Source organism: Rhineura floridana, chromosome 1, assembly GCF_030035675.1.
Source record: "Rhineura floridana isolate rRhiFlo1 chromosome 1, rRhiFlo1.hap2, whole genome shotgun sequence".
NCBI lineage: Eukaryota > Metazoa > Chordata > Lepidosauria > Squamata > Rhineuridae > Rhineura > Rhineura floridana.
This window is the reverse complement of record NC_084480.1, coordinates 76,160,686-76,174,649: the sequence shown is the minus strand read 5'-3', so window position 1 is coordinate 76,174,649 and position 13,964 is coordinate 76,160,686. Positions and strand designations below refer to the sequence as shown.

Sequence of the window (13,964 nt, the reverse complement as noted above, 5' to 3'; positions counted from 1 at the left end):
CCTTAAGTCAGCTGCGGACTTCCAGTGCAGTCCTATTTTTTGTGATTTTAAGTGGTTTTTCGTTTTTTGTAATTATGTATTTTAAACTGCTGGAACCCACCCTGGGACCTCAGGGTAAAGTGCAGGTAATAAATTACAATTATTAAAATGATGATGAAGTAAGTCCTGCTGTGTTTAATGAGCTTTACTTCCTGGCAAGGCTGTTTAAGACTGGAGGGCTCAAGCGTGAATTAGGGCTGCAGAACTTAACATTTTAGCTGTATCTATATGACTGGAGCGATACACACACGCGCGCATTATAATATGTAAAACTGCTCCAGTCCAAACAGGATTGCTCTTTTTCTTGGCCTCTTAGTCCTCCTAGACCAGTTTTCTTCAACCTTGGGCCCCCAGACGTCGTCGGACTACAACTCCCATCAACCCCAGCCAGCTTAGCCAATGGCCAAATAATGGAAGTTGTAGTTGTAGTCCAACAACAACTAGGATTTTCCGCCAGGCGTTCGGACGAGAAGCTTGCCGACGGATAACCCCCTCGCGCGCCCGTCGGCGGCTCCGCCCCATCCGTGTCTCTGCTTCCCTTTTCTTATCAGCGCCGGGGCATAAATCAGCTTACCATCGCTTCCGCAGGAGACGTGAAAAGCGGTCTCCGTCGGGGTATAAGGACTATTCCCACCTGCTCGATTGGTAAGTTCTACTTTTCAACCAGTTGTTGCGGGGAAAGCGCCGTCAGCCAGCCCAGAAGTCATCACCACTGCCCAGTCTCTCACTCGCGTTTTGTCCGACGTGGAACTCCATCCCAGACCAGAGAGTGTCCTCGGCAGCCAGCCCCCTCTCCCCAAACCTACGTATAAATTGGTTTTCGTGGTGTCAGATTCTAGATATGGGTAGCCATATTAAAGCAAACCCAAAAAGAAAAAGAGGTTGGGGAGAGGAGAGAGATTAGGGTGCACCCCCCCTTTTACTCTTGCAACAATCCTTTGACGTAGGTTAGGCTGAGAGGCGATTGTTGGCCAAAGGTGACTAATGAGCATCAGAGCTGACTGGGGATGTGAACCATCCAACACTGGTGGTCTAATCAGAACCTCCATATTGACCTTGTTAGTGTTTAGGGAAGGCATAACAACATTCTTTTTAGCCTTCTAAACTAGCTTCAGCTAATTCAGTGAGCATGAAGGAAAGGGGTTTATTTCCTAACTAGCTTACTGAAGGTGTAGGTGGGTTTATAATGGACAGTGATGTTTTTAAGTTTAAAATGCTAGGCTCTGTCAAAGGTGTAAGTAGGTAGGGGACTCAAGAACTGTTGTCACCTTCTCTTATCTCTCCCTCCTGGATGCAGACTCTCTGGAAGTCTTTGTTTTTGTTTTAAATTTCTGGGAAACGATATGATGTGGTAGCCTGCTAAGTCATACTCAGAGTAGACTTACTGAAATCAATTGACTTAAGTGAATTTATTTCATTATGGGTTCTCTGAATATGATTTAGCTGCATACCACCCATTTTCTATTATCAATAAAACACTGTAATAATGCAAATCAGCCAAGAAGTCTGTGGAATTTATTACAGAGAGGTAAAAGCTTACTCTACTCGTTAAGTAAAAAATGTTTGTCTGCAAAGAACATGAAAGAATTTCAAGTTCTGAAGGCCTTGGGTTTCCCCATTGCCTGACTATATTTATGAGGCAGTGCAAGACTTATTTTGATTGTGTTTAATTGGCAAGAACAAGAGGAATTTGAGTTTCTTTTTTTAAAAAAAGTGATTGTGACTGAATTTTTTCTCATGACTTTCTGTGCTTCTGTTTAATGTTAATATAGTAGATTGGCTTTTATAAACAGAATGTGCACACATAAATTAGCACTTAAATATTATTATTATTTATTAAACTTATATCCCGCCCTTCCTCCCAGTAGGTGCCCAGGGCAGCAAACAAAAACACTATAAAACATAAAAAACAAACATTAAAATATATTAAAACAAAACATCTTTAAAAACATATTAAAACAAAACATCAAATATAAAAGGATCAAATATTTCTTATACAGTAGGGCCCCACTCATATGGCGGATTATGTTCCGGACCCCCGCTGTAAAGCGGAACTCATTGAATAGAATGGCGCGCGATGCCTGAAAACCACCATAAAAGTGGAACAAGCACCGTGTGAGTGGGGCTTTAGTCTAATTGCATCTAATTGAGACCGCTGTATTAGCAAATCGCTGTAAAGCGAATTGCTGTAAAGCGGGGCCCTACTGTACTATATTTGTATAAGAAACCTAATGTTGGGCTTGTTGGCACTATAATTTTGTCTAAATTCCCCATTTCTGTTTTCAAAACTCTCAGCAGCATTCTGGAACTTTCAAAGACCTTCTCATAAGTCAACTCTGTTTCAGCAAGAAGTTCATCAAGTTTCTTCTGGGTAGCATTTTTCCGTGCTAAGCTTTCACACACACAGTCCAATTGTTTTGTGAGTATCTCAATTTCATCCTGGATCTTATTATTTTCCTCTTCTGCTTCCATGATTTGCTTGTTCAGTTCTTCCCTGCATGCACAAGTCTTCTGTATATTTCACAAGTTCATTGTTATAGCCTTGCAGAACAGCCCCCTGGTGAGTCATCCTGCTGGCTTCACCCTTTGGAGGAGGAGGAAATGCCCCTTTCTTCCACTGGCTGTGCTTACCACCAACTTCCAGTTGGGGAGATACCTCCAAGGCAAAGTGCCCTTCCTTGCCTCCGCGCTGCTGGCAACTGTTCTTCCCCAGACCGAGAATAGACCAGCAGCCACCCACGTGCCTCCCAGAATAGCTTTGTTGTTGCCATCCTTACAATAGAAGGTACTGTAGTTTACTCACACACCTGTGTGTAAAAAACCTCTCCAAATAATGGTATATGTCAGTCACAACAGCAACCCTTGCCATAGAAACTTGTTTTTGTCCCCCCCCCTTTCTTTTCAAACATTTACCCTGAGGAAGAGTTCTGTGTCACTCACAAGGCTGCACGTAGCACTGCTCAACTCTGTTTGACCAAAACAAAAGGCATTGTTTCACTTGTTCTGATTGGGGGGGGGGATCAGGCCAGTGTGGCTAGAATAGGTTACAGAACTTAATAGAAAATATAACATAGTTTTAGGTGTATCAGGTTCCATTCTTCATTGAGAGGATGCAAGTAGTCAGTAAATATTCAGAAGAAGGAGGGATTTATTTATTTTTTAAAACTTTTATCTTACCTGACTTTTCAGAAGAAATTCAATGCTGCTAACCATCAAAAGCAGTGATAAAATATAGAACAATTCACAGTTGAGCCAAACTATAAATTGAAATATTAGCTTAAAAAATAAGAGCACAATAACAGAATTAAAACATCAAAATACCAAAAAGAGTCAATATTCAGCAGATATCCTCATGCAATACTTGGGCAAATAGGCAAAATTTCAGTCACTTCTTTGGGAGTATTGTCAACCTTTAGATGAGTTTATTTGTCATCAATCCAATGAACTATATATAAAGCCAAAAGTAATATTCAATTAATTGCCACATAGTTTTTTTCTTTTTTATAAACAGAATCCAAAGAAGTACTGGTGTGTTTTTATTTTACCCTTCTTCCAAGAAGCTCAGGACAGCATTAAAGATTCTCCATATGCCCGTTTTTCTTCCTACAACAACTTTGTGAGGTAGATTAGACTGAGAGACAATGACTGGCCCAACTGAGCTTTGTGACTGAGTGGGAATTAAACCCGAGTGTCTCCAGTCCTAGTTCAACATTCTGGCTACTATACCACACTGGCTGTGAAGTGATTTCCTTGAATCTGTGGAAGCTTTATTCTTGTTTTTTTTCTCCCTAAACTTTAGCAGGGATCCAGAGATTTTTGTCTTGGTATAGTAGCCAGTCATCATTCGTGGCTCTCCTCTCACTTCTCAGCACTGATAAGGTTTGAAAACAGTTGTGATGTTGGTATGAAGCTCATGTGTTCAAATAAAAAAGCCAGACACCGGGCTACTGCAAGCCTCTAGTGTGAGTTTAACCAGCAATTTAGATCTCAATCCACAACTCTTTTTTTTTTTGAAGGCTTTTTATTATCTCTAAAACAATAGTTGCCTTGGCTCTTAGGAGCTACTAAAGTTGCAACAGGCAGACATTCAACAGGTGCAGCTTCCCTCCTGCATTGAGATGTAATGCCTGCAGCTACAGAGCTGACATGTGTGCTGAAACATATTGCTCTGACCACTGGAACTCCTATATTTACTTTAGTTCTAAACCAGGAGTGGGGAACCTGAAACCCAAAGATCAAATGCAGCCCTCCAAGCCTCTCTATCTGGCCCTCAAAACTCCCCAGGTTGTACCCCAAGTGTTGTTGCTTGGCTGGAATATGTCCTTAAATTATGAAAAAAATGCATTTTGCATGTCTGGATGGAGGAGACAGAGGGGTGTGTAAGTGTGTGTAGAAACTTGCCTACAATGGAAAATTTTACATTCATTGATCTGCCCAGTTTTGCATCTGGTTCTGTCCATCACTGGTATGTGGCCCTTGAAAGGTTGCCCAGAATGGAATGTGGCCTTTAAGGTGTAAAAGGTTCCTCACCTGTCCTAAACCTTCACCAGATACTGCCCACATAGTAATGCCTCTCTTTTTTTGCCTGAGGTTCTTGGGATGCCAAATCCTGTGCTTTTGTATATTAATCCAAGGGGAATGCAGCACACTCAACTCCAAGATTTTATTCATGAATATTAGATTTTACTTCCTTGCCCATGACTGAGATATGTAGAATTATACTGACAAGTTCAGTTTCTTTTCCCTTCAAACAGTAATAATGAGATAATATGTTGTTCATCAACTGTTAAGATATATTATTATTATTATTTATTAGATATATATCCCACCCTTTCTCCCAGTAGGAGCCCAGGGCGGCAAACAAAAGCACTAAAAACACTTTAACACATTATAAAAACAGACTTTAAAATATATTAAAACAAAACCACCATTAAAAATATTAAAACAAAACATCTCTACAAACATTTCTAAAAAGCTTTAAAAACATATATTTTTTTAAAAAAGGTTTAAAAACATATTAAAGCAATTCCAACACAGACACAGACTGGGATAAGGACTCTACTTAAAAGGCTTGTTGAAAGAGGAAGGTCTTCAGTAGGGACCAGAAAGATAACAGAGACGCTGCCTGTCTAATATTTAAGGGGAGGGAATTCCAAATGGTAGGTGCCACCACACTAAAGGTCCATTTCCTATGTTGTGCGGAACGGACCTCCTGATAAGATGGTATCAGCAGGAGGCCCTCACCTGCAGAGCACAGTGATCGACTGGGCATATAAGAGATAAGATGGTCTTTCAGGTATCCTGGTCCCGAGCTGTATAGGGCATTGTTCACCAAAACTAGAACCTTGAACTTAGCCCGGTAGGTAATAGGTATCCAGTGAAACTCTTTCAGCAGTGGGGTGACATGTTGGCGATACCCTGCCCCAGTGAGCAGTCTCGCTGCCGCATTTTGCACCAGCTGCAGCTTCCGGACCAACCTCAAGGGTAGCCCCACATAGAGCTCATTATAGTAATCCAGCCTGGAGGTTACTAGTGCATGGACAACAGTGGTCAGGCTATCCCAGTCCAGAAATGGCCGCAGCTGTCTTAGCCAAAGCTGATAAAAAGCACTTCTAGCCACTGAGGTCTCCTGAGCCTCTAGCGACAAAGATTGATCCAGAAGCACCCCCAAACTATGGACCTGCTCTTTCAGAGGGAGTATGATCCGATCCGAAGCAGGCAACTGACCAATTATTCGAACTCTGGAACCACCAATCCCAATAGCCTCCGTCTTGCTAGGATTCAGACTGTCCAGGCAGCGGTCCAGGACTTGCATGGCCTCTCCCAATTCAGTTGTTACAGAGAAACAGAGCTGGGTGTTGTCAGCGTACTGCTGACATTTTGCCCCAAATCTCCTGATGACCGCTCCCAAGGGCTTCATATAGATGTTAAACAGCATGGGGGACAAGATGGTACCCTGCGGCACCCCACAGCACAACTGCCAAGGGGCTGAAAGACAATCGCCCAATTCTATTCTCTGAAAATGACCCTGGAGACAGGATCAGAACCACTGTAAAACAGTGCCTCCATAACTGATCTTACCAAGTCGGCCCAGAAGGATACCATGGTCAATGATATCAAAAGCCGCCGAGAGATCAAGTAAGAATAACAGGGTTGCACTCCCCCTGTCCTTCTCCTGATAAAGGTCATCCATCAGGGCGACCAAGACCGATTCAGTCCCATAACCAGGCCTGAAACCAGACTGGAATGGGTCAAGATAATCTGTTTCATCCAAGAGTACTTGCAATTGCTGCACCACAACCTTCTCAATTACCTTCCTTAAGAAGGGGGTATTTGCGATTGGTTGGTAGTTGTCACAAACCAGTGGTTCTAGGGTGGGCTTTTTCAGGAGCGGTCAGATCACTGCCTCTTTCAGGATGGTTGGAACCACTTCTTCCCTCAACAATTTAAGTTTTATGAACAGCCTGCTGGATCAAGCCAAAGGCCCATCTAATCCAGCATCCTGTTCTCACGTGGCCTACTAGATGCCTATAGGAAGCCTGAAAGTAGGACCTGAGTGCAAGAGTAATAATAATAATAAAATTTTATTTGTTAGTCACCCATCTGTCCAAACACTCTCTACTAGTAATTCTCAGCAACTGGCATTCAGAGGCATCCTGCATACTCTTGCTAGTTTTTGCAGGGCTGGATTATGTCTTCCCCCTATCTTAACCACTTTGTATCTATCTATTGGCTTGTGGATCAACTATTATGACTATTTGTCATCTGCAGGGTATATGAGCAATAATTTTAGAAACTGAGGCTGTGAACACACTGATCACCTACAGCAAAGCATTTCCATTAGCCACTCCTGGAGGGGGAACAAGTTGATTTGCCGATCAGTTGCGAAATCTCTTTGAAGCTTAATTTTTTTTAAAAAAATGCACTCAAGATGATCCCACCAGCTATCACAGTAAACAGGAATGGGATTTGACTAGCATCATGTGCCCCCGTTTTCAGAAAAGAGATGTGGAGATGCACTGCAAATGGCAGAACAGTGAGTGTGTTTCTGCCGTGAGTTTATTTAGCAGTTGCTTGCCAGGGAGTTAATTAGACAGAGGGCCCTCTGAGATCTCAAGCTGGCATTTGATTCCCAGGTGTCACTGCCTTTCCCTATTTTTATCTGCTATAAATAAATGAGTCTGTTTCTATTTTTTCTTCATTTCTACTGATTCTACTCCTATGGCAACTTCAGTATTGATTATTTCATGTTGGTAGGGTTTATAGGGTCAAGGCACATCCAAGTTTTCTACATGCCTAGTTGGGTGCTGCAATTCACAAGGAGTGTAGGAAGTGTTCCTGGAAAAAGCACTTCATTGATTCTTGCTGTACTGGCTGGACAGGCCATACTTAGCCCCTTGCCTGTCCCTGCTGTTGTGTCCCTGTCTGTTGAGAACCTTAAAAATAACAGATGATGTCAAAGCTTGTTTACCAAGACCAAAGCTGACTGGAGATCTCAGTGTCTTAGATTTCATACCAGCATTCAGCCAAATCGTTCCTCAGTCCGCTCCCCCTGAATGGCTTCTGTTCTTTTAACCCAGTATAAATCCTGGGTGGATAAACCTACAGTTACTCAGTGGCTAGAATCAGGAAGTGGATCCGACACAAACACTATACCTGTCTGCTATGCATTTGAATCACCTGGGCTAGAGGGAGTAGAAGCTATGAAATATAACTTTCTTCTATTTCCTAAAATCAGAGCTGTCTGATTGTTTGATTAAATTTGTATACTGTTTCATACTTCATAAGAAGCCTCTAAGAGGTTTACAGAGTTAAAAAAATCAAACAAAATTACATATTTAAAACAATACAAAGCATTTTAAGAGATCATCTTCAACATTCTGCCCTTCCATTTCTGGAGCTTCCTAAGAAGGAGAATATTAAAATCATAGAGAACAACTTCTTTCGCTGAACAACTTTTACATCTATGACAAGATTCATTCTGGTCTTCCCCCCCCCTTTTTTTAAGATGGAATGCTTTGGCCAGAGATACCTAACACTAATCCAGGCAGGTTTTGCTTGTCATTTTGAACAAACTTGTTTGCTTAAATAATGAAGCTAACATGAGAATTTATAGGATAACATTTTGCAGAACTGGGGTTTGGGGCTAAGAAGGATTGCAAAAGAGAAGATCATGTGGGAGAATTCAGGCAGATGAGCAGTATAAGTAGTTCTACCGGGGTGGAATGTTCAGCCACGTTTTGCTAGAACCGTGCCTACTTACTGAATATTTGCACCAAACCAAACAAAACAACGCATTAGAAACTTTAAAAAGAAAATCCTTTTTAAAAAAGGAATGAATGAGCCTCAATAAAGGACCGAGACAGGAACAAAACTTAGAGGCAAGGCGGGGAATCTCTTATAAAGATCAGCAGCATACCTGCCTAATCTCAGGGGTTTGAGTCAGGCAGTTACCAGCCCTGGCAGACAGTTGGCAGGTTCCCCAATATAAAAACCTGCTTCTGCATTAAGTCAACTGTAGGAGAGAGCAAACAACACCTTTGGGCATTTGCTCACCTCTTGCCACATTCCAGAGTCTGATCAGCCTTTCAGTCCCACCAGTGGCCAGCAGGCATGAATTTGGACTGAACTTGATGGCATTGATCTCTGAGATGTGGGCTTCCTGTTCATTGCTCACTTTGGACAGAAGGCAGGCAGTTGCACAGGAGGGGATGCAACATTACCCATCCTCCGACAGGCTGCTGCTGATGTTCCCATGTTTCAGCCTGAAATCAAAGAAACCCTTGAAAACATCCACATATCTGGTGAGGGTCATGGAAATAGCAGAGGCGGATCTAAAGGGCCTTTTCTACAGTTTCTCACCATTTTCCTGTGCATCTCTGCGAGGCATATTTTGTTCATCAGCATTCACTTCTTCTGGTTCTCAGATGTCTCTCAGATGTGATCGCTGTGTAAATGTATGGTGTGTACATTTGGACCCATGTCTGCCTGCACATTGCAGTGACTGACCTGGTTGCCCAGTCTTTTAATTCCAGTTGTGTGTTGCGTGAAATGTGGTAATCACTGATGGGGAATTCCAATCTGTGATATACTAAGATACATTCTCTGTACTACCGTAATAGAAAAACAGTTTTGTGACTGAGCCCAGGTCAGCTTTTGGTTATAGTTGTGTGCACACACAGAGTTGTATACGTAAGTGCATACCGATACTACACATGTAGTGTACTGGTGCCATAAGGTGGTGCTGTTCCCCAAAAAATAAAACGGCCAAAGTCTGCAGTTATGTTTGAATTAGTTCTGATTAGCCTTTCATATGGAAAAGTAACATCTTCATCAGCTATCTACTGTGTATGCACATCTCATTTTCCACCATTCATTCCAGACTTCTTCAGCAGGGATTGTGTCAAAGCAATGGCTTTATTATTTAACTGTCAACCCCTCTTAGGAATAGAAGAAGAGACCTGCTAGATCAGACCAAAGGTCCATGTAGTCCAGCACTCTGTTCTCACGTGACCAGCCAAATGGCTATGGGAAGTTCACAAACAGCACATGAGTGCATTAACATCCTCCTGCTCATGTTCCCCACCTATTGGTATTCAGAGGTACTTCTGATCCTGGAGGTATAGAGCCATCATGATTGGCAGTCATTGATACCTTTATCTATGAATTTGCCTTCTAGCTGTAGTCTCACCACTGCTATAAGCTGAGCTGAGGGTCAAGAAAGCCTCCAGAATGGTGTGCAATGCAGCATAGAGGAATATGACCTGTTGGGAAAACAAGTGAAACCCCCCCTCCTCAAAGAAACCCCAAAACTTCTTTCCACTTGCACACTAGTATCTCTTGATCCTGGTCTGTGTGGTTTTTTGGAGCAGTTTCAGAATACTCTCAGGTTTGTTTGTTTTTTTGTCCATGTTGTGAGCTCATTTGTAGTTTGCTTATCTTGGGGAAGTTGGTGCATTCATCATTTATCATATATTCAGCCCTTTCACACTACTGACAGGGACAAGGAGCCCTTAGCTTGGTGATGTAGTCTGAAAAGATAACTTCCGGCTGTAGATTCAAGGGACGAGCTTCTGGAAGCAAAACATGAATGTCTTCCTGGGGATGCTTTCTGTGGTGTGCACGTGGCATGGATCTGCTATACAATATGACCTATTAGTTAACCTTTTGGCCACTGCTTTGAACATGCAATGTAGGGAATACTTCAGTAACCTGCTGACATGCAGAGCTTTCATCATCTGAAGTGTTAACTGTTTGTTTTCTTTCACAGTTGTTATGTTAAAGTAATTAGAAATGGGAAAGTTTAAACAAAGTCTCAAACAGGGACTTTTCCAGGTTAGTTTCCAATTTTTTAAAGTTGTTTGTTTCATTTATATGCTGCCCATTAACTCAATCTTCTAGGGAGTTTATAACATTATTAAAAATACGAGATATAGTTTTAAAAAATAAACTCACAATTAACCCAATTATAAACAATACAAACTGGCACATAAATTGTCTAAAAGCCAGCAAAGCAAGCAAACAAAAAAGTTTCTTTATAGTGGTATTTGTAGCACTGGTTCTTCTATCTTTTTGAGAAATAATTCCTGCCTAAGTAGCATACACCATCAGAAACTTTCTAATAGTCTCATTGGTTTTAAATTTTTATCACATTACTTCCAGAATGTCTATATTTATGTTAAGCCTTTTATAGTCCCCAAGCGTGGATACTGTAGTCTCTCCAGAGCGCTGCAGTTAACTGTCTGTTTCTGTGTGCGTGAATGAGAGAGGCTCTGAAATTCTTTTTTTCTCCTGTTTCTTGTTGCAGCATCATATGCTTTTTAGCTATAATTTACTTTCCAGTCTTGCCTTTACAAGCCTTTAATAACTTCTGCTTTTTCTCCCCCTGTTGTCCTAGATTCTGTGACTCGCATGATTTCAGGATTGCTTTGAATGCATTTTGTGCCTGTTAAAAGATTAGGATCTTTCCCCCTCTCAACTTCTTTTTCATTTATTTTATAGACTGGAAGAATGGGGATACTTCATTGTCTTTAGATCTGGGTGTTTTACCAGAATGGGAAACGATAACTCCAAAAGAACATCTCCTTTTCCTCCAAGGAACAGTGTGAAGGACAACTGTAGAAGTACAGGACAGAAAGGCTTTAAGCAAAAGCTCAAACGGTGTGAATTGTCACTGAGTGTAGAAACCAGTGGCTATGTTAATAGTCAAGAAATTCACAGCAGCGATGAGGACGCTGGAGATACATTCTACAGGTTTGTGATTCTTCATGCTGAGGATGATGTAGAGGAAGCTGTTAGAGTCCAAGACTTGCTACAAAATGAATTCTGTATTAAACCAGGAATAATCTTTGCAGAAATGCCTAGTGGTCGACATCTGCTTGAAAATTTAAATGATGCTATGAATGGCTCAGCGTGGACAATTATCTTGTTGACTGAGAACTTCTTAAGTGAGCTATGGTGCGAATTCCAGTCGTACACCTCTCTGTTCAGTGCACTGACCATGCCACACAAAGGCAACACCGTCATCCCAATGAGGCCACGGAATAACCCACTCCCAAGGGATAGGACTCCTTTCATTCTTCAGTCCATTAATGCACTACAGGAAGACAGCCCTGGATTTGCCCAACAAGTGAAGAAAACATTTGAGGAGTCTAGATATAGGCAGCAGCTAGAAATATGGCGGTACGAAAAGAAGAAGCGAGAGGCACAAAAACTACTTAAGTGGTGAATTATCCTCACTGAGTGTTAATGTCCTAAAAGTTGCTATGTCCCATCTTGTGAGCCATGGCAGAAAAAATTCCTCAGCCTTAAGAATTGACCTCATCAAAGCTTTATGGAGGGGGGATCATAGATCAAGGGATGCAGAAGGTTCCAGGTCCAGTCCCTGGCATCTCCAGTTAAAGGATCTAGAGCAACAGAACTGAAGAACCATTTTTAGAGAGGGATTTGAAGATGGGTTGAAAGAGGGATTACAATTAATTGTGTGTACTCTCGTCTTACTTCCATCTTTGGCAAACAGGTTGTGCAGGGTTTTGTGTTGTTACAGAAACCTGTTCAACCAGACACAGCAATTGGACAAAAAGAGGTGTATGTATGTGTATGTGTTTATACCAGGGATAGGTAACCTGTGGCCCTCCAGATGTTCTTGAACTCCCATCAGCCCTAGGCAGCATGGCCAATTGTCAGGGATGATAGGGAGTTGTAGTCCAATAGCATTTGGAGGGCCACAGGGTTCCCAACTTGGGTGCATACCACTGGAGAAGATCATACTCTTAGTTTTCAAATTATTGTTTGTCTTCAGATTTTCAGTGGGGTTTGCCCGGGCCTGTATCTGGCTTTCCAACATCTGAGAAGCGTACTGTGGTACCAGATTAGAACTAAGCCTTATCTGCTAAAGACTTCGGTATCTCTGAACTTGGTTCAAAATATTGTGTTCTCTCCCCCTCCTTCTTCCCTCCATTCAATTTAATATCCACCTAGCTTAAACAGACCCTATCACTTTCAGCGCTTTCTTTCAGTCCAAGAGACACAAATGGTAAAGTCTATTCTATGAAGTTTTAAAATGTGGAATGTTCCTTGTGTTCTGTGGAGCTGAAGTGTTAATAAGTGACGACTCATTCAGTGACAGACTTATTGGCAGCCCTGTTTGCACTTGTTTTTGGTTATTAAAAAGTGGTGAGCTGGGCAGTGTCATCAACCTGCCTGATCACTATTGTGGCCACTTTATGCAAAGGATTTGTTTATCCACTTTTTTTGGTACTGTAAACTGCTTTAACTGCATTTGAGCTCAAGCTGTGCCTGCCACTCAAACCAAATAACAAACAGACTGGAGATGACAGTAGCAAGACTTGCTTGGTGCTTGCCCAGTGATGGTGCCTGTCTCTTTTCAACATCCAAAGCACAGATATCTGGCAATAAACCAAGGTGATACTTCAGCTGCTGTCTTTGTTCTTTCGATTAATCTAGATCTCTTTTTGAGAAGTTTATACAGTTAGGATTAAAAAAAGGGCTTCTCAGTGGATAGCCTCAATAAGTTGGCCTCTTCCCCGTCAAACAACAAAATGGCCTGTTGCAACATGTCCTGAACCACATGAATGTCAAATGGTGGGTGTGTTCTTCCTGCCCACGAGTGTGTCAGCTGTGTTACCAACATCTAGGAGTATATATTGGAGTGGCTTGGGCAGTTCATTTCTGCCATTCTTCTAGCTTGCACTGGGACATTTACAAGCAGGCATGCATTATTATACAATTGCTTGAGACCTGATAGCAGTTTATCTAAGAACATCATTCTTCCAGTCTAAATACTAGGGCTGCAACTTCAGTCACCACAGCTTGAGTTGATTAGTCAGTAGTGCCAACTTTAATTGATAGGGCTTTGATTTAAAGAACTGTATGTTTGAAAATATCTTTCTGGTACATTACTGTGATAGGGGATAGAAAATTTGCTAATGATATTACCTTATTAAATTGCACATATATATCCTTTAATATCCTCAAAAAGGTATCTATATGGAGGTTTCGGTAATACGCAAATGTATTCATGTGCCTTTTAATAATTGGACTCCCTTTGAAACTGGTTTTGTACTGTTTTATTTATTATTATGTAGTTATTTATCTTTATTGATTGATATTTGTGAGTCGTCCTGGGAAAAATGTATTTGAAAGAGAGGGCATACATTTTGTACTAAATTAAATAAAATTTAAATCAATTTACATCATAGCTTAGTTATACTTAGTAGTCTAAGGTTAGTGAGCTGTTTTTTAAAAAAACAATCAGCTAACATTCCCAGTGAACATTCCCTTCTTTATAGAGTCTCATAAATGTCAGCTTGCTTCTCAAACGTCCTGTATTGCACCTGAAAAGAAGGCACACGTGGAACAATTTTGGTTATCCTGTGTTCTTCTGCAGTGATAGCTGATAAGGA

The 13,964-nt window shown here is 41.4% G+C and overlaps 1 protein-coding gene across 7 annotated transcripts; it reads left to right on the top strand.

The window, feature by feature from the left end:
- Positions 1-325: 325 nt before the first annotated feature.
- On the top strand, positions 326-13,752 carry TICAM2 (TIR domain containing adaptor molecule 2). 7 transcript variants are annotated; one of them, XM_061624405.1, is made up of 5 exons: positions 327-684; positions 2,335-2,458; positions 3,551-4,001; positions 10,310-10,374; positions 11,041-13,752. In XM_061624405.1, the coding sequence occupies exon 5, from the start codon at positions 11,093-11,095 to the stop codon at positions 11,765-11,767; it is 675 nt and encodes a 224-aa protein (XP_061480389.1). In that variant the 5' UTR covers positions 327-684; positions 2,335-2,458; positions 3,551-4,001; positions 10,310-10,374; positions 11,041-11,092; the 3' UTR covers positions 11,768-13,752. The 7 variants fall into 7 exon arrangements, with proteins under 7 accessions (XP_061480421.1, XP_061480389.1, XP_061480397.1 ...); XM_061624413.1 differs by lacking the exon at positions 3,551-4,001 and having other exon boundaries at positions 2,338-2,458; XM_061624385.1 differs by lacking the exon at positions 3,551-4,001.
- Positions 13,753-13,964: the final 212 nt, after the last annotated feature.